Raw genomic sequence first — 27,252 nt, forward strand, 5'->3', positions numbered from 1 at the left:
ATTCCTAGTTATACTCTAAAACTGCTGGGGAAAAAAAAACAGTGGAAGAAAAGATATGTTTGTATCTCAATGAAGAAAAAAACCAAGTTTAAACAAAATAGAAAAGAATACCATAATATTTAAGTGGTGTTCATAAATGTTTGTGGCAATTTATGCATTGTTAATATGCACACCTGTTCTCCAGAGAAAAAAATAGATCTTGAAAAAAACAAGCAAACAAACAAATGCTAACCAAACCAATACTTTGAAGTTTTAATTGGATGAAATAGTGATCGCAAAATGCACAACCTTGTGTGTTTGTTTAAGTGAAATCTCTGTATTAGTATCTTTCAAGGAGGTGGGCAGGATGAATACTCATTCAGTCAAGCCTTAATACTACTGCTTCTATTAAGAAACACTGCTTAATTAAGCCCTTCTGTTAAGCACACAGTAGTGCAAGTAGGTGAAAAATTAGAAAACACTTTAGATGTGATATATGAAGAGCCTGCACTTTAGTTTCCAATACCCTGGCTGCTTAGGTTGGATACAACCTAATGGTTTTTTGAAAATTACTTTAAAGTGTTAATCTCAGTGTTCAGCTGCCTGATCAATTTGCTAGATTTCAGGTGACCTGTAACTGCCAGGAACATGTTCTGTTTGTAGTAAACTCAAGGTCATTTTAACTAAATTGATTGGATATTCAAAAAGCATTCTCCTTGGTTTTCATGATGGAAGAGCTGTTGCAGAGGCAATGAAATGCTTGGCTGACTCAGGACAGCTCAGACATTTGAATCTTGAAATGTTACTAAATGTGAACTTGAAATAACTACTTCAGTAAAAGTCATTCTGGTAATAGTGGTGTTCATTCAAATTGAACAAAAAAGCATGATACATTCATTCTGTTTTTTAGGTGGAACTTAGCTGTGCAAATATCTTTATGACCAAACCAGCAAACTCTCCACTGACAATGTCTAATGGGGCAGGAAGTGAGGGGTATGGAAGAGTTTCACAGCACCTTGATCTCTTTATTCTCACTCTTTGTATAAGGTCATAACAGTTTTTCAGAGGTTTCTGTATTTTCTGTGTGAGTTTTCTACTTTTTGTGTGAAAAAAAAAATTGAAAAATATAATTCATACAATCTCATCTCAGAACTGACTAGAGGCACTGGTAATTGACATCTCTTTAAAAGTTTATCCATGAAGACTAAAAAAAAGCAACAAATAAGCTAAGAGATGAATGCCTGGTTTTGTTTAAGGGCTTTAAAATTGAACGGTGGTAAATTTTTCGAGGTACGATAAGTTTTCACTATGAAGAAGAAAAAAACAAGCTTGATTTGCAGATAATTGTAGTTCAAAGCTTTTTGTGGAATTGATTTTTATTTTTTAAAATTCAGTTTTTGAATGCTATACTTCTGAATTCAAGTTATTCTAAAAGATGTTACATTTCAAATTTTTAAAGATTAATTTTTAGTGTATAAAAATTCTTATACATAAAACTTCTTTTCAGTTTTTTGGTCTGTCTTACTGTGGATAACCCAATGACAGTCTGTTCTAAATGTTTTTGTCTACTGACTGTCTTTGAAATTTCCACTGCAAAATTAGACCAGTAAATAAGTTCATAGTTTGTAAAATTCATAGAATCTTTGCGTTTTTCTAAATTGCACAAATTTAGTCCTTTCATTTCAATGCATGGAATATCAGCATCTTTTGTTGGGGTTTGCAGTACCAGTACAATCAGATAGTGAAGGTGTTTGGTGCTTCAATAGCTATAAAAAGTTACAACATTTAAATAAAATATGACAATTAGGTCTTACAATAAATGTCTGGTTTCCTCTGAAAACAGTGCAGTGGGAGTATCTTGAAATGCAGAAGGAGCAGGGGAACTAAACATACTATAGGAGAAGGAAAAGCCTGAGCTTGTTTTTGAGCCAGAGAAAGAGATCATTATGAAGGAGTATGGTAGTGAATGGTTGAATATAGCTGAAAGATCATATGCATGCACTTGTTGAAGAAATTTTGGAAGTAGGATATACATATTTTCAGTATATTAGTACATTTGTGTATTATTTCTTTTTTTTCCAGGCACTGGCCCATTCAGCCTTTTTACTGGAGCTACCTTGAGGAAATATTGTAGTTAGTCCAAGGCTCTCAAGGCACAGACTGAAGTGATATAGAATACTTAAAAGTCTTTCTGCTTTTCTGAACCAGATTTTTTTTTCCCTTCTAAATGCAGATTTATAAAGCCTGCACTACAAGAGGAACAAGGAAAGGATTTTAGTGAAGGTACTTCCTGATCCTGAAAAAGTCAGGGGGCTTCAAGCCCATCTTGGACCTCAGAACATCTCACAACTTTGTGGTAAAAGAAAAATTTGAAATAGTGCCTTTGGACTTAATCCTTTTATCCTTAATTGGAGAGTAGTTATGTGCTCCAGATTAGGATATATGTGCCACTACAATCCGTCTAAATCATAGGAAGTATGTGTATCTGGCATATGTAGTAGGTACAGTTTAAAAGTCATGTCTCAGGTTGATGTTGATTCTTCTCGTGTTCTCAAAATATATAGTTCTTGCTGTGCTGTTGTCTCTGTTTTTTGTGAATGCTGTTTTCTTGAGGGTGTTCCATGATTTGTTCTTGAGAAAGCCACACAAAGGTCCTGTTTCCTGTGAGAGTGGAGGGATGAGTTATGTGCCTGTTGTCTGTCTAATTCTGTGCCTTTTACATGAGCAATGAATATTATAAAGATTTCTCTGTAGGGTTATAAAGGAGAGAATTCATAGGAATGCATGTTCTCTCAGCTTTATTACTGAGTCTGAAGTTCAGATTTGGGGTTGTCATTAGGAAGGGTAATCCTACAGTGATTCTGAAATATCAAGCTAAGGTTATTTTTTTTATAAGCACAATCAATATAAATAAATATATTTATAAATTATAAATAAATATATTTATAAATATATTTATTTGTATGTTAACCAGAACTGTCAAACATTACTACTGTTAGTAATAATATAGCGTAGCTATATTTTGGTGTAATTTTAATTTTAGCGTAGCTCTATTTCTAAACTTTTCAAATGCTGTTATAATTATGGCATTATACTGTGTTAGTTGCAACTCTACTGAAGTCAAGTCTTGTGAATTTACTTATTTATGGGTAGTGTCTCTTTATTTCTTGATGTCACCAGTTTACTAGTATAATGTAAAGCTGATTCCTGGATAATAGGTTCTCTTTCCATCTTTTTACATCTTATGAAAGTAACACAAATTTATGTTGTTTGCTGGTAATTTGAGGTTAAGGTTACCATCCTACTAACTCTCATGAAGGTTATTATTCATAAACTGCAAAAGATGTTTTATTTAAGAAAAAGATAAAATCCCACTATTTCTTCATGTATGATAACATTTTATTATATATATATTCAAGATCAATATTCTACTCTAGAATGAACAGTTTAAATGGATTATAATTTGCTGCTTTGATGTAAACTGATTTTTTTTTCTTGTTACATCTGTGATAGTATTAATGAATTTGTAAGATGCTTGTCTGGATGTGATATAGAGGAATGTATTAGCATTATTTATTTTATATTGTTAGGTAAACTGATAAATCTCCTTTGACTTTATCCAGTCAATTAAAAGACCCATGGGGGAAGGTATTGGAATCTTCTTTTGGGGAGGAACCTGCTTTTCTCTGACCTAATAGAAAGCTATTTGTTTAACTTGATTTTTAATAAACCACCCGTATTCCTACTGCCCCAGATTTTGTGTTTAGATCTGACACTATATCTGAGAGCACAGGTCCTAATCATAAACAAAAGACTTCTCAATTTAATTAAATGTCTAGGTTTGTATAGTTATGAATGCAGATGGTTTCAGTATCTTCTGTATCTCAGAGGAGATATGTTTAATCTCTAGAAACTATTGAAATTATTTTAATATAATTAGGTGTGTTGATGCAGTTTAAGTACAATTCACTGTAGTTTCATATGTTGCTTTGACCTTAACTTTGTGCTACCTTCACTCAGTTAATAGACAGACTTGCTCATTGCCTAGCTGTTTTCTAAATGTTCATTGATAAATGTTAATTGGTAAATATTGGATATCACGTGTTATTCAAATTATATCCTTTGGTATCAATCTGAATAGGGTGGATTTTTTTGTGCTAAGTAAGGTCAAAAAACAAGTAAGGATTTCTTTAGGCAAGATATTAAAGTCACAAGTTATTTTCTTTTCTATATGTCATGCTAACAGAGTAGAATGTAAATAGATTATAAAAGTTGATGTCATACTGGCAACAACCACTCTATATAGGATTAGTATTTAAAACTGTCTTGGTAAACTGGAGACATTCTTTCATAATCAAAGAAGCAGGCAAGTGGAATTATTGCACATCACATAGAAAAATCAGGAAAAATCTGACCAAATGGATATTAGTGAAGCAGAAGACTAGCTATGACCAGGAGATGGAATTGAAAGAGTTACTTGTATGGTATCAAAGGCAATTTCGCTCTTGGATGATTTAAGTGGAAATGTTCTTTGTAAAATGCAGCTGAAATAGTGTGCTATACTCAAGAGTGATGAAGACTTCATGAAAAATATAGGGTGAGAAGTTGGGAAGGAATAGTAGGAAAACAGGAGCACTAAGTAAAAGAAAGCAACCAAGGAGATGTTGAAAGAGCATCATTTAGTTTGAAAAGACTGATCATAAGGAACATAAGTCTATAAATGCATGCAGGTTTGTTACGGTCATTGTACCTACAGTGGAAAATAGGAAGAGGTAATTGGAGAAAATGTTTAAAATAATTAAAAATTTAACATTATATTAGAAAAACTGGTGCTTGAGCTGCAGAACAATATAATCAGATTTGGACTTTTTCAAGAATAGCAATTGCAGCATTTTTCTAAGTTTGCCCTTCTGATTTCTCATTTTATCGAAGAGGTCAAGCTACATCAACCTCCTAATCCACCGGGGGGTTTTGTTGATATCTAGATTTTCCTTTGTCTCCTCAGTTTACTCTTGGCAGTCACAGTAGAAAAGGGGTATTTTGTATTACCTAACATGACCTAAGGTTATAGAACAGTTTGTTTTGTGTGTTAGACCTCTGTTTGACCAGGTGAAATAAAAGAGAAAAAGGGACTGGTTTGAGACATGTAAGACCTTCCAGTGATCTTAGAGGCTGCATGATGTTAGTATAAGAGCTGGTAGCTCTAATGAGAGAACATTTCTGCTAAGAGTTGTTGTGCACAAACACAGCAATTTATTGTTTGTTGTACCGGAAAACAGAATTTTCTGTTGAGGACAAAAAAGTTTTTTCCTCTGACAAATGTTATTTTATCACTTGGAAAATCTGTTGTAAAAGCTGGAGTGCTTTTGAATCACTTTTGATGAAAGATTGTCTGAGTGCTGGTATTTTAACTGTTTTATGCATTAAATGTTTGCAGGGTGATATTTGGGAGGGTTGTGGAGGTCTTTTTTTGGTGATTTTTTGTATTACTATTGCCGTAGATAGGTGGGTTTCACATGTGGTGAGGACTATTGAGCAGTGCAGTAACTACTGGTACTGACTGTGTGGGCTGGTAGCAACAGATGACTTCTCTGTAGGAATTCAAAGGGTCAAGAAATTTCCTCATACTGGAAAATCCTGCATTTTACCTTTTCCTCTCTATACCCCTCCCTCTCCTCATCCCTCAGAAATTCTGTTTCTAAAAGAAATATCCTAAATCCCTAACGTCAGATTTCTGTAAATTAATTGATATGATTTAACACTGGAAGTGTACTTCCCCTTCTTGAAAAAAAAACAGAAAACCCTCTGATGTATCTAATGGGTGTTGGTGATTTTGTTCCCTTATGAAATACGAACTAGGAAGAAAATTATTTTTGTATTATTGGACAAGTATCCATGCATATTTGTTCCAAAATACATTAAGTAATTCCTCAGGGGCTTATGGTGTTTTATCTCAAAATTAATTGACAAATTGATTTTGATACTTTTTGTTTCCTTTTTTTTTAAAGTTGTTTCCCACTGTTGAAAGAAAGTTGTGAATCAGATGTCACTGACATAAAGTTCAGTATTTTCAATAACATGCAGTAGAAGAAGTATAGTTTGGGTGAAATCATGAGAATAATTTACATTTGAGAAATAAATATTCATTTCACAGAGGGGGAAATAAGGATAGTTTAAAATACCTGCAGAGTCAAATTTTCTTTGAAATTAGCATGAGTCAGACTCAAATACTTTCAGAAAGTGGAGGTCATTGGTCAGAAGATTTTAATGCATGAGGGTTTGAGTAACTTTGTCCAAAACTTTCTCTGTTGCCTACATTTCTTACAAAATGAATTTTGAATAGAACTGAAAAGTGTCCTGAAATGCTGTGAAACACACAGCTTCTGAAGCCAAATTTAGTCAGTGATAGAAGAGCTGTAGGAAAAAAGCATTAATCTGCTGCTAAGCAGAGTATCACAATCATGAGCCTGCACAGTTGGCTTTTGATGAGTTTTGTTCCTAAAGGAATATTAAGAACAGAACATGGATTGAGATACTGGAAAATGTCTAATTTCTGTATAACCAGAGGAGCACTATGAACAGATAATATCCTGAAGATTGTATATATGGCATTTATTTTCAGAACAATTATTTTATAGGCTCTATAATTATATTTTATATATCATCTTTATTAATTCCTAGCAGAAAAGCATACAAAATAGGTGAGGACACCTGCACATAAAATGTCATGTTATTCATACTCTTGACTGAGGAGGTCTTGACCCTTACATGAGGGACCAGTAGAGTTTTGAAAAGAGCTAAGTAACTTGACATAACTTTTTTTTTTTTTTTTTTTTTAACCTACCAGTTTGAGTACGTATTCAGTAGAGTTTTTCTTCTAAAGAAAAGGGAATTGTTAATGTTATCTTTTGTTCTATGTTTTTCCCCATGGCCCCCTACAGCAAGGAGAGAGCTTTATAAATAGCAGGGGAGTAATTTTTGTTCTCAAGTTACTTATGGTTTTATTCTGTATTTTTTTAAAAAAGGGAAAGTGAGTATCTTGATGTTTTCTTGGGCTTCAATGCAAGAATCACAGAAGTGTTTTCTTCAGGGTAGGTTGTACATACTTGCACAATGAACAGATAAATGCCTATTTCAACTAGATGGTCTTGATTCTTTCCCTTCCGTGTGCCTCCATCCCCAAAGAGATGCATCTGTGTAATGGCAGTTTATGAGAGTTTCTTATAATTCCAATTTTCTTGGACTTTTGGGGGTTTTTTTTGGTTGAAATTCCGCCATACATCAGAAGTCTCACAGTTCTGATTTTTTTTAATGGTATTTTTGGAAACTACCATGGCAAGCAGTGCTTTATGCAGTTTAAATATTAAGCCCTAGTTTGTTTCTACCTCATGTGCATCAGTGTTCAGTAATTAAATATTACTGCCTACTGACTCTTTTCCCATCTTTCAAGGCAATTTTTTCTTCCAATTCTAAGATTTTAAAAGCGAGACTGTTTTGATTAAATTACCCAGTGAGATGATTTTTTTTAAGAGAATTTCAGTTTTGTTTACAATTTTAAAGTCCTAGTCTATCAAAGTCCTAGTCTATCAAGAGCCAAGAAATCAGAATACATTTCTAGCTGAATTGTGGTTTCTAATCCACCAGCCTCTCTGGTGACTATTAACATATGTAGTTACTTAAATTCCTTTTCTCTGTACTGTAAATTTAAATCTATTTTCATTACTCCTCTCTTGTTCCTTTCAGAACTCACAGGCATCTGTTTGTTCACTTTTTGTTCTTCACTGGAAGACCACTGATACAGTATATAATTTAGCTTCATGTCTTGTATCTTTTCTCAGTTTTGGGGGTACTTGTTGCATTTTTTTTCACCACTTAGGTGGTTTTTACCTTGGCCTTTATAGGAGAAGAGTGAAAGAAACTAATCAGCTTTGAAAGTTTTGTTCATGTAACTTCGCATTAAAATTGTGCTTAGGGGTCCAAAGAACTGTTTCTGATGAAACCATTTGTAATGGGAAATGCTCCAATCGATCTCAGAAGGTTTGCTGGAGAAATTTTAGTAAAATTGGTCAGTCTGAGATAGAGGTCCACAAGGAATTGATTCTCCATATGTATTTGAATAAAGTTACTCTGCTGAACAGTGAATACTATTGTCTTGAATTGTAAATCCCAAATGCCTTGAAAGGTGGTTTTTGAATAAGCCCTTATCACTGATGATGCTCTGATATTTACTAGTAGTGAGTTGTGGTTTCTCACCTTAGTTGAATGCATCCCTTGTGAAGGAAGGATGAATGAACTTCAAAAGGAAGTGGTAATTATGGTAATTGTGTTGCAGCTGTTAGCAGTAAATGTGTGTATCAACATATATGCCTATATGTTTATGCACATTGGAGAAACAGAAAACAGTGTTCTTTTGAAATATTGAAGCTCTTCTGTTTTAGAAAAAAATAAAATTTTAGGAGGCAGAGATTAGAGGTGTAAGAGATCTAAAGAAATAATCTTTATACATATTTTTGTCTGTAAATAAAGCTACAGCAGTTTACATATTTTCTTAATTTAATAATGAAAGTATTTGAAGTAAGAAGCGGTGGGGTGGGAGGGGAGGGGTGCGTTCCAGCTCTTGCTGAAAGTGTTCCACAATGAGTTAAATCTTCTACTACAGGAAAGACTGGTCAAAATATTCTTGTATGTATACATTTAATAGAGTTTATTAATGTTATTAATAGTAGATTATCTAGGGAAAGTGCTCATACTTGTATGAATAAAAGATACCTGTTTTGAATTTCAGAGATGCAAAAAAGTATGGGGTAAAAGAATTCAAGGTATATCTTTCCAAAAGTGTCTGAAAAGGTGTCAGGATTTGCTTTTCTTAAATTTCAAATATTTGTGATGCATCCAATATAAGATTAAGAGCTCAAATCTACAATAACTTCTCTTTTTTGAATGGACTGGGAGCAATTAACTCTGCTCCCAGTGCAGAGGTGAAATACGTGGTCTCCATGTGAGTGGTTTAGTCATGGTTTTTGTATAAATGCAGTTTATTTTAACATAATTTTATCATTCTTAGATTTCTTGAATAAATAAAATAAATTATGGCTGACTTTTAGCCATAATGGTGCCTCTAAAGTAAAATATTTCAGATAAAATTTTTCATATTCATTTTACCAATAACCATTAAAACCTTTCACTCTTTAACTGAATGAAAGATGTAAACTTTAACAGTTTTATTGGTGTTGTTGCCAAAGACCAGTGACCTGAATAATGAAAAGAAAATATTTGCTTGATTTTTTTGAAAGACAGTAATATTCATGTTTTTACCTTAAGATAAGGAATAGAAAACCTTTAAATATTATCAGGTTGCTTCTCTCTGTAATACAACCACAGTGCATTAAGCAATTGTACACAGCTTTTTGTGTGACAGTGTTTGCAATGATACAGCTTAAGTGAGGTGTAGCTATTTTTTTTCAAATAAAATCTACAGTTTTTATAGTGGGATATTATTTAAAGGTGGAGTTGAGTGGTACATCAGAAGTCATGTGATTTAATTAGATTAGTGAGTGCTTTTGTGTATGCACAAGAATTATGTCTTGCTTTGTATAACTACTACAGTCCTCCTGAAATAGTATGTCGAAACAAAATTTTACCTCATCAAAACTCCTGCATTTTAGGTGCTGAAAATCTGCCCTGTCATTGCTAGCCTCCTCTGTCTTATTACTCTACACACACATAATGAACTTAAAATACATTGATTCAAGAAGTTAAAAAATGTATATATTTTGATACAACAATAGATTTGTTTAATCCAAATACAATTTAAAAAAAGCCTGATGAAATATAATAATAATATGACAGTTCATAAGACTGAAGGTTATGTTTACCTTTACCTTTTGTTACAGGTAAATTTGTCATACGACTAATTAAAGTTGTGAAATATATTTGTAGCTATGGGAAGATGAAGTTTCTGGAAATATTTTTTGCACTAATATGTTCTTTGCTTGGCAGATAATTTAAATTTATTGAGGATTTGCAACATTACTGAAAAAATTATTATATGCATAAGGTGTCCTTTTACTTGGAGGCATAAGAGTTGAGGAATTCAATTGTATAAGAAGAATAAAGGAAAAAAGATGTGGTATTCTGTCGATGGATGAGAATGAGGATTTATTTTGAGCTTTGGTCTTCAATCATCTCTCAATCTCTATTGTTTCTGACAGAGTTCTTAACAGTCTTCTTTCACAGTACATGAGGAGTTCTTAAAAAAAATTGATATCATTTCTACTCTCTTCCTAATTTGTAATGGGTTGAGACTGAGAAGAGGGTTGGTTTAGCTATGTTTTTTTATTCCATGAATGTAATTTTTAAAAAAACCCTAAAACAAACCAACAAAAACACTTATTGAGGTTAACCAAAACATTTAAATTAAAATCTTTCTCTGAAAGAAGACAGCTTCTCTGAAAGAAGCAGAAATGTAAATTGCCCTACCCAAGTCTAGGGGACGTTCTCAGAAAGTCTTGCTCAAGTTCTTAATGACTCTGAAAGCTAATCCAGAATATGGGTAACTATTATATTGTCTAGTAATCTAGGAGTCTTCAGCATGAAACAGGGCAAAAAAAAGCATCCAAAAGCATTTTTGGTTGTGATCACAAATGCACATTGAAAATTATTGATATACTTGGAAGTCATGATTTAAACAATACGGCAGTGCAGGAATTTAAGGAGTTAAAAGGAAAATATTTTTTTTTATGGGAAGCTCATTTGATATATGGCAAGTAATCAAAAAGTTCTTGATATAAAAAGCTAATAAATCCTCTGATTTTGTTTATTCAATTAATGAGAAGCTGGAGTTGACCTTTCATTTCATGCTGATTGTGAGGTAATAGGGTAGCAGTGAAGTGCTGGGAAATTTACTAGCCAAGTTTGATGCAGGCAAACCGAGGAAGCCAGTAAGAAGATCAGGGGGAAATGGTGGCCTGGTCAGGATTCTGAAAGAGATTTGTAGATTGGATGGATGGAGACAATTCTACGTGAAATGGTTTGGTCTGTGAAGGGGGTAATTGAATTTGATGTTTAAGATGTGAAAGCAAAAGAAATAAAACCATGGACAAAACCCTGAAGAATCTGCATAGAAAACATAGAGCTGAGAAGAAGGAGAATCTACTTAGAATAAATACAGAAGGAGTGATTGGATAAGTAAGAAATGGATCTCATGGGATGTATGATCAGATCCCATGAAGGAGTAAACTGCTTTACAGTGGGGTGTGTTACGGAGGTTGAAGATAGAGTATTGGTTCTGTTGTATACAGTTAAGAAGACACCAGAAGTTTTGGCAAGAGCAGTTTTTGTTGTAAAAGCCTTCTAAAGGATGACACAAACAGAGGGAAACTTCAGGAAACAGCTGTAAATACTGCATTCTTTGAGCTTGTCAGTGAAAAGAAGTACAGTGATAGTCCTACAGATGCATGAACCACAAATGTTCTATTATAGTTCTCTTTTTATATATCTTACAATACATAAATCTGTAATAATAATAGAAAATATATATAGGCTAATAAAGTCAGTCTTCAGCTCAGGGCTGATTCTTTTGGTTAATAGCATAATCTGTGTTCAAATGGAAGGCTATGGAAAAAAATTAGTTATTCCATATGTACCTATTAAGAAGATATGGGAGCAGTTGCCATAGTGAATGATGCTAAATTATAATTTAAATAATTTTGTGCTTTTCCTTATAGGAGAAAGAAACTAGTTCCTTTAGTGAATATATATATGTAGAGCCAGTTTTCTTCCCTCATTTTTTCTAAGCTGTGTTAAAAAGAGGCAATTGTGGATGAGAATTTGATAGTTCAGCCTGAAAAATACATTTGAAATGCCCTTAATTATCTTGATTGTGCTTGCAACTGTTAATAGAAATTCTTTAGCAATTATAATGGGAAATAGTTGTATTTTCTCTAAGGGATTTTCAAAATTTCTTGGACAATAATAGCATTAAGAAAAGAAGATTTGCAAAGAATTGATGTTAAATATCCATTGTTTCTTGGTTATGTTTTGTATATTTATTTGTTGTGGTACGTACCTGTTGTTCTAATGTTGGTTTAATCCTCTGTGTGTAAAATTTATGTGCAGTAACATTAAATCTGAAGGAGGAAGCTTGATTGCCAAAAGATAATTTAGTAAATATGTTTTTTTTCAGATACCTTTTGATACATAATCCAACAGAACAGGAGCGATTTTCAGTGGTTTCCGTCAATGTGAATTCACCCAGAGTCAAATTATTGTCTCCTTTGGGAAAACCTGTTACTGTCCAGATTAGTGCTGTTTGGGATGGAGCAACTACAGTATCACATGAAGCTTATCAGGTACCCCACTTTAAGTAAAAAGCATTAAAATATGTTTTTTGATAGATAGTGTAGCTTCATACTTGAAGAAAATGGAAAGTGTACTTCATATACTGGCAATTCTATTCTCTGTAGACAATACTATTTATTCAGTCACTTTAAGTAAAAAACAAAAGACCAAATAAAACCCAAAACAAAAAAAACAAAAACAACCAAAAAAAAACCCAAAAAAAACCCCCAAAAAAACAAACAAACAACACGCAAAAACCTAAAACTCAACATGCATGTGTTTAGCATTATTGTTTCTTAAACTGATAAGCTGTTAAACTTTTGTGATATAATTTACTACATTTAAAGGATCAGTTTCAGCTGCGTGACTGGAAAATACTGGATGTGTGGTTTTTTCCCTCACTTTATCAATTGAGCTGCTTCTTCCTTTAAGCGACTATCTGTACACACAGACACACACTTCTGTATGTTCTCAAGCACTCCAGCTGGAAGGTGTTGTACATGAAATGGCTTAAGCGTTTACATTTAGATGTCCTCTTCCCTTCCAAATACTTAAGCTGGACAGACATCTTCAAGCCCACTTTTTGTTTTTTGTATGAAACAAAGAATTCCTAAGAGTTTTTGGCTTGTACTTCATTATAGAAGATTGTCCTCAATGATCACATCACACATCAGAAATTTATATCATTAAATTTTTAATGAAACTGTAATGGTGTATGACTGCAATAGTAACACTGTATTGCTTTCAGCTTGTGTTTTGATTCCTTTTGACATAGGAGCTTTGTTCAGAATAATATTTCTGTGAAGCTAATTCAATAACTGTCTCTCAGTTGTGTTCCAAAGTGATAATATTGTGGTTAAACCTTGCTAAGTAAGCACTTGCTCACTCACTGACCCAGTGGGGTGGAGATAAAAATTGGATGGGTAATGGTGAGAAAGCTTGTGGGTAAAGCTGAAGCTGTGCACACAAGCAAAGCTAAACAAGGAATTAATTCACTGTGTCCCAGGGCTGGGGTGGTGCTCAGCCATCGTCAGCAGAGCAGGGCTCCATCAAATGGAACAGTGACGTGGGAAGACAAGCACCATCACTCCAAACATCCCCCCTTCCTTTTTCTTCTCACAGTTTTTATTGCTGAGCATCATGTCACGTGGTCTGGAATATCTCTGGTCAGTTGGGGTCAGCTGTCCTGGCTGTGCCCCCTCCCACCTCCTTCTGCACCCCCAGCCTCCTCTTTGGTGGAGCAGCAGAAAGGGCCCTGATGCTCTAGCTGAGATATTTATCCCTGTGTTATCAAAGTGGTTAATACTGAAACCAAGCACAAAAAGTGCTGCTATAAAGAAGTTTATGCTAGCCAAAACCAGCACAATAATTAGTACTTATATTACTTGAAGAACGGGAAGTGAAATTACTTGTCTAGACTTCAAATTCTAAAAAAGTTGCATTGGAGATGTACCTTGTATACTACTCTTCTATGCAGATTATAGCTCCTAAAAAAAGAGACTGCAAATGAGACGCTTTAAACTTAGTTATTTAAATGAATGCATTTTTAAATTTAAATTTCAAAATCAATTGAGAAGTAGAGTCTGTGTGCACTTGATCCACTATACATGCATCTTCAATGAAAAGCAAAAATACCCAATACTGCATATCACAACTAACATTCTTGAAAAGATTAAAAATTGTAATTGCATTAATATAATGGTAATCTTGGTGCTAGGCAAATTAGTCATGCAGATATTTTTGTTTGTTAATTCTTTATATTTATTTATGGACTGTGGGAAAACCCAGCCATCCTAAAATTATTCAAGCAAAACTAGTTGCTCTGAACATTTATGTTCAGTATAAAAAGTTGATATTCTGCTAGTTTTAGTAATGGCTACTTATTTGCTCCCAACAGGTGTCTTTTGTGGCACATCTGCCACCTCTTGGGATTGGAGTTTACCAGCTTCTGGAGGATGAGAGTTCAGAAGCAGTTTTAGCTGACTATAACATATATGTGAGGAATAGCAGACAGGAGAAGCCAGATAGAGTTTTCAAGATAAAAGAGATGCAGCATGCTGTGGATAATATAATCTTGGAAAATGCATACATGAAGCTGTGGTTTTCTGGAATGTCTGGATTACTAGAGGTATGTTATATTTTATTTCAAAACACTACATTTTACTTTTTTTTGCTGTGCTTTATGGAAACCTGACATGAATCTCTGTCCTTTTAGAAAATAAACAGCAAGGAAGATGGTAAAAATCATCAAATGAAGGTTGAGTTTGCTTGGTATGGAACTACCAGTAACCGAGATAAAAGTGGAGCTTATCTCTTCTTACCAGATGGAGACGCCAAGGTAAACTTTCTGTTTGCAAAGAAATTCTAATCTTGAAGTAACTTAAAGTGTTTGGCAAATACAGATTGGAAGAGCTTGTTGTCCCCAAAACTGAAATAAAAGCTGTGTGGCTAGGCATATTGACATGGGCTATTGAAATGATTGGCAGAAGTTCATACTTCCTAACCCTACATCATAGTAAAATTCAATAGAAATTTGAAAATGTGAAAATCTAGAGAATATTTATGATTCGCCCCCAAAAAATTAAGATGCGATCCTTGCCAGAAATCCAGTGGAATGTGGCCATTTATTATCGATGAAATAAGTTAATTTTTACTTTCTATGATGAAAATGTGTACTGATTCATTTCTACATCTTCACTTTTCTGGGTTTTTTGTTGTTTTGTTTTTTTTTTTTTTTTAAATTGTGAATGTGTTACTTCTGGTTCAGAGCTACTTTTTAAGCTGATATTTGCATACTTAGTTTAATATAGTAATTAAGATACGAGTCCCAATTGGTGAATATAAAGACAGTGTAGTAAGAAGCTGTTCTTATTAAGTTCTCTAGGGTTATCTGTATTTTTAGCTGTGTAATTTTTGGATAGCAACAGCATACTCCTATTAGTTTTCAAATTGGAAATTGGGAAATGGCAGCATTCTTACAGTGACTTCATTACCATATGGAGTCTACTACTTCCCTTTTGGAACTGGAAGGGTGGTATTTCAGAAAGCAAAAGATGAAATAATGAACATTTATGAAGCTAGCTAGTTGGCAACATATTTCCTCTGAGTTTCTCTTGTGAAAATTCAAGTTACATACATAAGGCAAGTGATGAGCTCTATGCTTACCATTTTAGGAAATATACAAGAGTAATCATTCTGCTTTTTGGTGGGAGGGAAAGGTGTTTGGCTTTCTTTCTTTCTGTTTTCTTTTCTTCGTTTCCTATTTCCCTCTTTTATCTGTGTAAATCAGTCTGGAAGGAAACAGAACAGTTTCCTTTTCTTTTAGCAGTCTTTCCTAGAAGCACACCTTTTGAGGCTGGTGATTTGACAGGTTTGAACTATTTAGTATATTTAGTCCCATAATAATTTACTTCAGATACATTCATCAGGGTTTCCTTATTCTTCATTTTATGTGCCATTTCGTATTTCTTAATTTTACTGTGTTTTTATCTGTGAATACTTGAACAATATCACGTAGGGTTTTTAATTTTTACCTTTCACTATCTGCATGGTCACACTTTGACTAATTTAATTTTATTTTCTAATTCATCTTTTGCTTTTAAAAATAATCACTAAATCTAGCAGTTACATAATTTTAACTATATGTTTAAGTAATTCGCTTTATGAAAATATTCTGGACAAATTGAGGCAGCAAAATGGTATGGTTTAAACAGAAGAGAGTCTGTCACATGTCTGCAAGCACAATTAGAAAAGAAAAATGAAATTAAACTACATTTTAAGTTAACATTAAAAGGGTGCTGTTCGACTTTTGTAACATTTTATACAATAAAAATGAAATTGTTACACTTCTGAAAATTCTGCTTCATTAATATTTTGCTTCACCATAAGGCTCATTTGGCTTGCATTTTAATAACACTAATTAAATTGTCCCACTGGGAATAACACAGTAATTCTATAGTAGTTTCAAAACCAGTTTGAACTAATGCTTTCTGTCTTAAAAGAAATGCCATCTGTTCAGGGTTCGTACTGTAATGCAGACTGACTAACTTTCTAAGTCCTTGTGTGAATTGGCAATAGGATAGATGGCAGGCAGTTTTCTTGATTTTTGGCTACGTGTTTTGTTGTTTTGATTTTTTTCTTACCTCCTTTACCCTATGTTTTACAGCAAAATTTTCAAAGAATAATCGCTTTTTATGTTGGACTATTTTCCTTTGGTATGAGTAGAGTTATATGTTTTCTTTGCCTTTGTTAACTGATTAGTTTTATGTTTGATAAGTCTTTTGGTTACTTTATTTTCAGTTCTTCAATACTCAGAAATTATTTTGCTTTGTCTGTTTTAATCGTTTGTCTAGCCACAGCGCTGAACTACAACAGTGCAAAGTCCAGAACAGAGGCACAGAATGGGGGCTCCATCCTGCAGGTCTAGAGAGATAGGACAGTTCCCCTACCATGCCTTTGTTTTTCCTGCAAAATCAAAACAGAAAGCAAGGCAAAAAAGCAAGGGAAAAAGGAAGCATCTTAATTTTTTTAAATGTCAGTGCAGTGTTTGGCAGATTGACAGTGTTAATGAAGTTTGGAAGGAAGGGATTTCCTTGGGCCTCACAATTAATATAAATAAAATGTCCTGTTCATGAAGACAAAACATGTTTTTTAACACACTCACTGTGATTTTGTAAAGAATGTCCAACTCATTTTTTGTAGATCAATGGGAAAAAAACCCACAGTATTCAATAAACTTTGAAACAGTTAAATGTCTGTATTTTCTTCTGTATATTCAAGACAAGTCAATATGTGATGACTTCTTACTAGCCCTGCTTGTTATCAATAGGGAATAGAGCAAAGCAGTTTTTTCCAAAGCATCAGATGCTAAGTGTTTGTGGGATCAATGTGAATAGTTGATTTTTTTGTTTTATAAATAATAGTTTTCAGTATCAAAATGATGGGTTTTGGAACACTCAGACTAGGAAATTTTTATTCTCCCTCAGGCAGCTGGTTCTGTGATTCTGTGTATGTACTAGTTCCCATAGGTACTTATGTACTAACAGAATATATAAGAAAACAGATTAATTTTTTCCCTTGCAGGATGTCTAGTGCTAGAGTTGAAATACGTGATATTATCTCAGTCTAACCTCAAACCTTGCCAAAGAAGGGGCAATCTGCTATTGCAGATTGCAGAAACACCTTTTCCTGCAGGCTGTGTCTTGTGATTTTTCTCTTTTTAAATTTTAGACCAATCCAGAACATTTCATGTGTGGTTGAAAACTTTCCCCTGGGCATAGTTTTTTTGGCACCCAGACCAGCAGTGTGCTGCACTACTACTTTCCTGGGCAGACTAAAATGGTTAGGAGTGCTTTACTTGTCCACAAGGGGAAAAGTTAATTGCCCATGCTTTCTGCCTCCAGGCTGCAATATACCATGCAATTTTCTATACAAGCCAGTAAATATTTTGGTGAAGGTGTATCTCCAGTTATTTACACCCTTGGGCGCCTGTTTTGATGTTAAGTATTTTAATATACTGTAGGGATTCATGAGGTATTATTTTGTTCCAAGTATTTTCCCTTAAAATTCCTAGCTAGCTTCTCCCCAGACCTCCTGCCCACTATCTTTCAAAAAAAAGATTGTCTTATTTCTCTTGAACAGGAGTACAGAAAGATGATTTCTGAACCCTTTGACCCATAGTTCTGTTGTCCTGTTTCTGAAAAATACTGATTTCCAGGCTCAATAGAAGCTGCCTCACTAGGCTGCTGGATCTTGTACAATGGAATTCATTCCACTCGAGCTGAGTGGAACAGATATTACAGCAGCTATTTATTTTAACTCTTTAGAAAGGGGTGTCTTCAGACTAGCCACTGGATATGAAAGCAACATATTTTTATTCCAGTTCAAGGTGTGAGTAATCACAGATTACTTCATGCTGGAAGGTCCTTTAGTCCATGCTTGTTTATAAAGCAGACTTAACACCGAATTGAGACAAGGGCTTTGTCAAATCAGTTTTGCAAATAACTATCATTGTTTGTTCTTGCCACATTGTCTTAGACTTTCACATCAAAAGTACCTTTGTATTTCAGATCCGGGACCAGGATCCTTTCACAGACCTGTGCATCTCACCAAGGATCTTTACAATGATACTAGAATAACTGCATATTCAATGCATAAAGATGTTTTCCTGTGTGAAAGCGAAAGCCTGGTTGATTCAAATGTTTTTGGTGGGCAATTATCTCTTGATAGGTTCTGAACTCCTGGTATTTCTTCGGGTAACCATCAACAAATCAAGTTCTAGGATTAGTGCTTTTCTAAGCGCTAAATGTGAATTTGAAGGCTGCCCTGTTCTATCACTGCCATATTTTTACTTCATTTTTCCTGCTTGCCCAATAATCAGGGAACATAAGTCATCCTTGAGAACTTGAGTATACATCATATTGCCACTCTTTCTGTAAGAAAGAACTTTTCTGATCCCCAAAACTTCACGACAGCATTTGTAAGCCACCTTCCTCTTTTGTGCCTTTTCTAGCACTGTGACTGAATTGGAGGCTTGCAAACTCAATGCATGTTCTAGCAAAATTAAGAAAAATTATTTTTTAAAAATTAATTCATTTCAGGCAATATCTGCAAAATAACAGACCCTTTTCCATCAGCCCATCTTTCTGTTTAGTTTGGAACGGTCTGTAATAAGTTGCATTTATCTTCAGAAGAGGAGCTGGTTTGGCTACATGTGCAGCCTGGAGCCTCAGGTGTGTGAATTGAATATTTGTGGCAATATCCCAGAATCTGAGAGCTGATATATCCATCTCATTTCAGCTTTCTATGTATTTTGATAGCTGTTGTCAATATCATACTCATGTTTTGTACTAAAAAACTCAATGGAAAAGAGTTCCTGCAAATGGGTTTAGTTTTTTTTTTTTTAATTTTTGTTTTTTGAAATTACTTCTGGTGTTTTTTTTCTAGGAAGTGCACATTCTTTTGTATTCCTGTCACTCACCCAGTATCTCTCCATTTTGCTGGCTAGCTCCAGTAAGAGCGGAGCAAGAAATGCTCTTAAAAACAACACAAGACCATAAGATCTGTGTTACTTTGATAACAGAATATATTTGGCAGTCTGCTGTCTATGTAAGTGACATTCTCCTAGGTCACAGGTCATTGTCTTGTCCTGATGACCTCAGGTTTCTCAGGTCCTTTTCTGAGAGTTCCTTTAGGTGCTGTTTCAGTCTGTCTTTGCTAGCTTGAGTATCTTCATTTAGCTTTGCCCTGCAGGGAGGATTTTGAAGGGTTTGGTTACTCCACCATTTGTTTGGTCATCCTATTCCTCCTCTGTGGGATTTTTAACTTCTGGAAGCCAGGTAGTCACCGATCAAATGTTTGTCTTCTCTGCCTATATGTGATAGAAAAGCAAATATCAGTCGCTTCTGCCAGAAGAGACTATAGTTACGGATATTGTTAGTTTTTTGTGGAAATAAGAGGTTCTAACCTAAGGTCTGGTCTTCAAATTTCTTTTATCTCAGTGTATTAGCTCAGCTGTCTAATATGCCCCCTGAACACCATACTCCTTCTGTATTTCTCACCTAGCAAATGGATTTTGCATAACGGATAACATTTGTCTGTCTGTCTTATTGACAAGATGAGATCCTATGGAAGTATTCCATAATTTTTTCATGTCGACTATCAAGAAGTCTAAAACACTATTTTGAGGTTTTTTATTGGTTAACTGGATAAGATTTTCTGTAGGAAAAAGCCTTTTCTCGCTAAACCAAACAATCTTATCAAAGCATAAGTAACCGTGGTTTCTCTTCCCAACTGTACAAAATATTCCTGTAGCTGATAACTGCAGAGTTGCCTCTTGTAGCTCTGGCAAAGCTTTTATTAAAGAGTATTCTGAAGCTGTAAGAATAAGTATGTGAATAGAAAAGGCAGGCTTTTTGCCCATGAAAACCCCTTTCAGTTTTTTCTTTTAATCAATACTTCTTGAAATCTTTCCTGTTATACATACGGTTATATGCTCAAAGAATATTGGATATTTACCTGTACTTCTATTCTCTAGTGTATTTTGTCTGTATATATGTGAGCTTGATCTCTGCTCTTCCTCAAGATGCGTTTGTTCTTTGGTGTCATTGCTTCAAGAAAGACCATGCTCTGTCCTTATGGCCTTGCTATATACAGAAGTAAGACAGCCACCCTCTGAGAGCTTTCTGCCTAGATCCCTCTGAATAATGTGTGAATAATGTGCTTATTAATGTGAATAAGCATTTAGGATGTGTATTTTGTGAGTGAAGTCTTTATTTACAGCTGTTTCCCTATTGAAGTAGTTGCATGTGTTGTATTTTCATTTTTGGCTTGTACACTCTCAGTATTTAGTTAATTTTACCTTTGCAGCCATCCATTTATTTCCATTTGGTGCACACAATTTAGTGTGGGATCAATGTCTTTTTTTTTAAAAAGTCACTGCCTAGCCAAGACTAAATACTGTGACTACGTGGAAAGATAGTTTTCTTCATCTCTTTGGTTTGACTGTGAATATGCAAAATTTGCCCTAGTCTGTGGGAGCCATGAGTAGTAAACCATTGTCCTTATTGATATTTCATAATGATTTCCAGCCCTACCCTGCATTCCAGAGAGCTCCACTGGCAACAACTGTGTCTGCTTTTGATGAAGAAAAAGCTTTCTCTTCTCTTTCCAAAGGATATGCAAACTGATCTACACAGCAGAGTAGGGGAAGCTTTCCTTGTGCAGTGTGTACCACTGATGGAAGTAGTCAAACCACGTGCACCAAATTTTGAAAGTACAGTATTTAATTAGTGGTTAGCAGTTACAATTTTTCTAGCAAAAGAGCTCAATCCAGATGCAATATCAGTACATTCATGTCCTTGTCTATAAACCTTGTATCACTTAATCCTCATAAAATACTTGTGAGATGTGTAATGAGACTTAACTAATTTTAGCTGAAAAGAATATAAGACTCTGAAGAGAAGTTGCTGAATTTCAGATTAGGAGTAAATTTTAATCTCCAGTGTTTTAGATCTAGAATGGTTTAAAAACCCACTGTTTTAATATTTATTAAATACTTTAATTTATTGACACTACATTTATGGAAAATTTCCAAACTACTCACTCTGACTTTCTGTTTTCTTTTTGTAGCCTTATATTTTTACAGACCCACCTACCATTAGAGTTGCTCATGGAACAATTTTCTCAGAAGTTGTTTGTTTTTTTCACCACGTGACACATACCATGCGGCTGTATAAAGTCCAGGGTAAGAATTGTGAAATTCTGTCTCTCTTGGCAGTCATTTTACATCACAATGATCTTGGATCCTACCTGCCTTTTTAATGTGTAAATGCATCTCTGTACTAGTGCAGAGTTCATGAGACTGAGGTTGTATTGACTCCAATACACTTTGCACTGTGCACTGTGATTTCTCTCTGAGTGTCATGCTAGTCATTAAGCTGGTATACTTAAACTCAACAGATTTGTTGGAAATACGTCTCCAGACTTTACTGACTCATCTGAATGCTGTAACTGGCTACACATTTTGAAAATCAGAAAAAACAATGAAATACCTTGGAGAGAATGTAGGAACATAGTTTCTTTCATAGTTTCGCATTTACTGATGGAAGTACAATGTATATCAGTTGTCTTAATAGAGAAATCTGGTTTACTTCACAACTTTAGGCTTTAGTTATTTGTTACCTCCCTTTGTATGTCCTTTTTCTGCTTGGGAGAGCTCATGACAGAATTGTCTCTGTCTGTTGAGAGGCACCAGCAGCAACATCAACTTTTTGGCTCTTAGGACATAACATCATACCAGTTTTCCTTTATGTCCTTCAGTTTTCTTTTTAAGTTGCCTGTTTCTCTACTGTTCAGCTACTGATTTCCAAGTAAACAGTAATTTTAGAAACTCTCTACCCTTCCTTGATGGAATTGGCCACTGAAAAACTTGATGGATTTGGCCATGGAAAAATATAAAAGAGGGAGGAAATCATGGTGCGATTGTTTACAATTATTTTCATAAGGAAGCTCAAGTTAACATGCTTAAGTGTATCTTTCTGTAATTAAGAAACATGCATTCATTATTTATATTTACAGGAATTATTCTGAAATAAAGAAGCACTGATTAATGTTTTCACTTGAAGGAACTTACATGTTTTGTATTACCGACTTTACTGTAGGAGTCAAAATTGTCTTCATGTTTTTTAAAATCCTATCTATCATATTTAATTATTTTTCCTAAACAACTTCTAAAACAAAGTTATAAGTACTTTGAAAGCCTTGCTTGCTCTTCTCTTTCTTTTAGGTTTCAAAAATAGGAATGACATCATCTGTTTGATTTTTCTTTTGTTTGTTTGTTTTTTGTTCTATTTTAGTTCTAGTGTATTTCAATCTAGAACTAAAATTGATTCAGATGCTTCATTTTTGTGACATGTGTACATTGAAGGGTGAAGTTGCTGGAGTTGATACATATGCCAAAAGCTCATCAGAATTCAATTCCCACTGATACAGTATTTTTGGATCAAACATTAGCCCACACTCCTTAGGAACACAAGCCAAGAGTTTGCATTCTTTGCTGAACATCCTAAGGAAACACAACATATATTCAAGACATATATATATATATATATATATATATATATATATATGTATATATGTATATATATATGTATATATTTGTTTTATGTGACAAATTATTAAAATCATCTTATATGAAAAAAGATACTTTGAGGTCAAGAGGTACCAGGTTGCCAAGAATGTGCAGAAAAAGTTACGTTCCTGTGTGACTTTTAGTGAATTAAATTTCTCAGCAAGGGAAAAAGCCTGAAGAGCCTTTTTTTTTTTTTGCTAGGAAGAGGTTGTTCTTTTAAAGTGGATTATTCTGTAGTACTCCTTTTTCTTTAATTTGCTATTAAATACCTGGTAGAAGTATTTCAGTTCACAGAAAATGAGTTGTCAGTGAAAATCGCTTGCTTGCCAATTCCTAACACTTAAATTTATCTTTCCTTGTGAGTATACTGTCTACTTTTTTCCTTTGGTTTTTATGACAATTTTTAATTCATCACAATGTTTCAATACTTACGCCATTACAAATGTAAAGTGTACACGGGTAAGTCCTGTACCATGTTTCTACTTGACAAGGAAAAATGATGAAAAATATATTTTAAATATTGTCTGTTTGCTCTTTGGTGTTTTTTTAATCTAAATTTCTTAAAGTGTTATTTTTCAAAGTTTAAAATTTCATAGCTTTGCATCATTGTTTTGCTCAGGTCTATTTCCTTGGCTTTGTAGGGGAAATTATTTATATAACATTACTTCAATTAAAACAAGATATTTTGAAGTCTTACTAGATATGTACAGTAACAAAGCATGTGGGAAAAATCACTATGTGTATAAATGCATTTTGATTTCAAATCAGGATCTCATCTCCTGTTGTAACCTACCTGCTTGCCAAGGGGTAGCAAGACTGATTGTGTGGCTAATCCAGCTGTTAGATAGTACTCCCAACTGCTACATCTTCAGCAATTTTGGGGAAAATAGCTTTTACCACTTTTGGCTTTAAAATTCTGTTGATTTTGGGCAAAAAATACTCTGGGTTGACAGCTCTGTTCAGTAATTGACCACCGAGTGATTTTTAACTTCTGCTGCCATTGGCATCTTTTTTTGATATTAGCATGATTTTGTTAATCTTTTTATCAAAAGCTTGTCGTACTTTATTTCTTCATAGTTTTATTTTTGTATACTCTCAAATTATGCAGTACAAAAATTATGACAGTCTAAATTAAATTAGTGTATTCTTTAACGTAACATGCTTTTAAATATCTGGAAAAAATACTTGAAATATTTGGAAAATCTATAACTGGGAGCATCAAAAGTGGAGCATATAAATCTGCAATTTCCAGACTAGGTTTGGGAAAATAGAAGTAATTATCTGAACGAATTATTTTTCGTTTAGCACTGAAGTTTAATAACCGTTGGTAAATGTTAACATTTGAACAGTTGCTGTACTTCTGCAGGTGGCATTTAGATTTTAAAATAGATGGGGAAACAAATACATATCTGTGTTCTGCTTGGTGCAATTTTTTTTGCAATCATTAGTCCCATTAGACTACAGAAAGGGTAGAAGTGGTGAGGCTGAATGATGGTATGATTCCACTCCAGACTGTGACTTGAACTGTTTGAAAAGGTCAGGTTATTATTAAAGGTAATTAATTTTCAGTACAAGGCACTGTAGGGAAAAAACCCAACTCACTGAACAACTTGTCTGAATTTTCAGACACCTAATCCGTCTTTTAATAAATATGAACCTTTTCCCTGTCAGCAAAGTTTTGTGTCCTGCATGTGATTGTATCAGTTCCAATTTCTTAATTCACTGTCCTTAAGGAAGATTCTCACTCATTTGATTAAAGGAGCTGTTCAAAGTTTGCTGCTCAGTTGAATAGTTCTATTAAGAATCTAGTAACTTCATTCTTGTCTGGGAATGGGGACAGCTGCTTAAGAGTGAAGGGGAGCCAGATCTTGCTCTAGCATATTTATTTAAAGATAGCACTTAACAGTTGTGTGCTGTTCCCTACTGGTTTACTGGAACCCACAGTGGTTCTTGCCATGTATTGCTCCTGTTCCTCTTCAGTGCTCTCTTTCATACTGTCAGTTCAATTTGTAGCAAATTAGAAATATTGCTATATCATCTGTTGCATAACTGAACTGTCTTCCAGTGTCCGATTAGGTGTAAGAAAAAACAAAATCTAGATCACTGTGTCCTGGGAGCACAGTCATTCTTATACATGTAGAAATCACTTTCAGAGATTTTAAATGCATCTTTTTCATGTAGGTTTGGAAGGTCAGTCTCTTGAAGTTTCCAATATTGTGGACATAAGAGGGGAATATAATCGTGAACTTGCAATGAGAATTTCATCCGACATAAACAGTCAAAATAGATTCTATACTGATCTTAATGGATATCAGGTAACTACCATCTTTTAATTGTAAAAGCTTAGGTTTTGACTGTCTAAATGTAAAGACCTTATATTAAACAAACTCACGTGTTAAACTGCACTAATCATTTAAAAGGAGAAATGCTTTTTAAAAATATACCTATTATAAAATTTGATGTAGACTAGACTAAGAAGTAACTGTGTGCTTTTAAGAAGTTTGTTGAATATTCCTTTAAATTATTTTTAAGAGAAGAATTATAATACAAGAAGTTGTGACAAGTCACCATGTACTTAGTTAATTTTATATATGCCTGACTTCTTTTCCTCTGCTTTGTTTGTTTAGTTAAAACCCATTGGATAACACAGTGTATAAGGACCACACCTAGTGAACAGCTTCTTGCTGCTGTATTGGAAATAAATGATGTATTTTTGATGTATTATGCTTTTTCTATTGGTAATCCATCTGAGGAAAGGGCTATTGTCTTAACTTGAACTGTGCAGCACACATAAAAGAGAGAAAAATTGTTTTTCCTTACCTTCCTTTCTTGCTAATTATAGTTTTGCAAATACAGGGAAACCATGACTCCTGAGAAAAAGATGACTGATTTTCCAGTTACTGCATTTGCTGGAGACAGTGAATATTTAAATGTGAAAATAATTTTAATACAGCTACTCATTTGTTATGTACCATTCAAGAATTTAAACATCACTTCAATAAGTGCCCATTATAAACCAACAATTCCTTTTCTCCTACCTTAAATCTATTCATTGCTTGCTCTCTAGAGGGGAAATTTTTTTCTCTCATTTTGTAACTTGATTATTCCTTTTTATAGATTCCTTTTTTGTAGGTTCCCTTGATGAATCTTGCACAATTTTTTAATATTCTTTGATCTAAAAGTTCACTGAAGCTACCATTTCCAAAGTGGTAATTTTGACCACAAATCTCAAAAAAGCTAAATAATACAGTTGAGTGAATCCTTTTGTGATGGTTGTTCTTCCAAAGCACATGGGATAAATGTCTGAAAATGTCTTTGAAATTTAATTGCATAAAAAGAATTTATGTTTTTGAAATTTGTGTTCATATTGCAGATCCAGCCTAGACTGACGATGAGCAAGTTGCCTCTTCAAGCAAATATCTATCCTATGACTACCATGGCTTATATCCAAGAAGTTGGCATTCGTTTGACACTTCATTCAGCTCAGTCTCTAGGTGTTGCAAGCTTGAAAAATGGTAAACATAAGATGAAAGATATGACAGAGGTCTCTCCTTCATGATATTCTGAAATAGTTCATTCAGAGATTACTGTACTTACCTACAAGCATTTGAAGAGAGGAAATAAGCTTCTCCAACTCTGACAAGTTTTAGAGTATGTATGTAGAGTATGTATCCCACATGAAATCCTGTCATCTTCAATGAAAGATCTCTCTCAAACTAGAGGCAGAGGAAAAAGATTGGAAAAAAGAAAGAGCAATAAATTGTCAGAACCAGCTATTTTTCACTGAAGAACTCTGGTGGAATGAAATAACAGAACTAAAGAGTTTATTCTTTTTCATTCTGCCCAGGTAGGAGAGGACTTAAGAAGGATGCTGATCATGTTTTTTGTTCTGTTTGTTTTCTTTAGTGTAGACAGCACTAGTCTTAAGGTATATGCAGCATAGCCTAACTTGCCTCTCAAGGATAAAAAAGAGCAGCTGTTTTGAAGATTACTGTTAGTGAAATAAAGGATAAATATGACCCTGGGTAAGAGTTAATGTACTTCTGAAGCAAAATGATACCTCACAAATTGAATGGTTAGTTTGACAGAGCTGATGAATATGTTGACAAGAAAAATCAAGTCATATTAAGAATTCCAAAAGAGACACAGTCTTGCTCCTTGGAGCAGAAAAGGGTATGATGAATGGCCTGGAGGACTGGAAATAGAGGACAGTTATTCATTCTGTCAGAATGGGGGCAGTATTCAAATAAAGCTAGAGGTAGTGGGCAAAATAAGGTATTTTATAACTTAATATGTATAATTCC

General features: G+C 34.1%; 1 protein-coding gene across 3 annotated transcripts in view; it reads left to right on the forward strand.

Moving 5' to 3' along the window:
- Positions 1–27,252, forward strand: part of MAN2A1 (mannosidase alpha class 2A member 1) — a 104,802-nt gene that overhangs the window by 56,754 nt on the left and 20,796 nt on the right. For all 3 annotated transcript variants that reach the window (XM_041468341.1, XM_041468342.1, XM_041468343.1), the window contains 6 exons: positions 12,164–12,329; positions 14,216–14,446; positions 14,534–14,656; positions 21,448–21,562; positions 25,130–25,263; positions 26,322–26,463. In XM_041468341.1, coding sequence (XP_041324275.1) covers positions 12,164–12,329; positions 14,216–14,446; positions 14,534–14,656; positions 21,448–21,562; positions 25,130–25,263; positions 26,322–26,463 — 911 coding nt within the window. The remainder of the gene's footprint in view (positions 1–12,163; positions 12,330–14,215; positions 14,447–14,533; positions 14,657–21,447; positions 21,563–25,129; positions 25,264–26,321; positions 26,464–27,252) is intronic.

Source organism: Pyrgilauda ruficollis, unplaced genomic scaffold (assembly GCF_017590135.1).
Source record: "Pyrgilauda ruficollis isolate IOZ18807 unplaced genomic scaffold, ASM1759013v1 scaffold218, whole genome shotgun sequence".
Taxonomy (NCBI): Eukaryota; Metazoa; Chordata; class Aves; order Passeriformes; family Passeridae; genus Pyrgilauda; species Pyrgilauda ruficollis.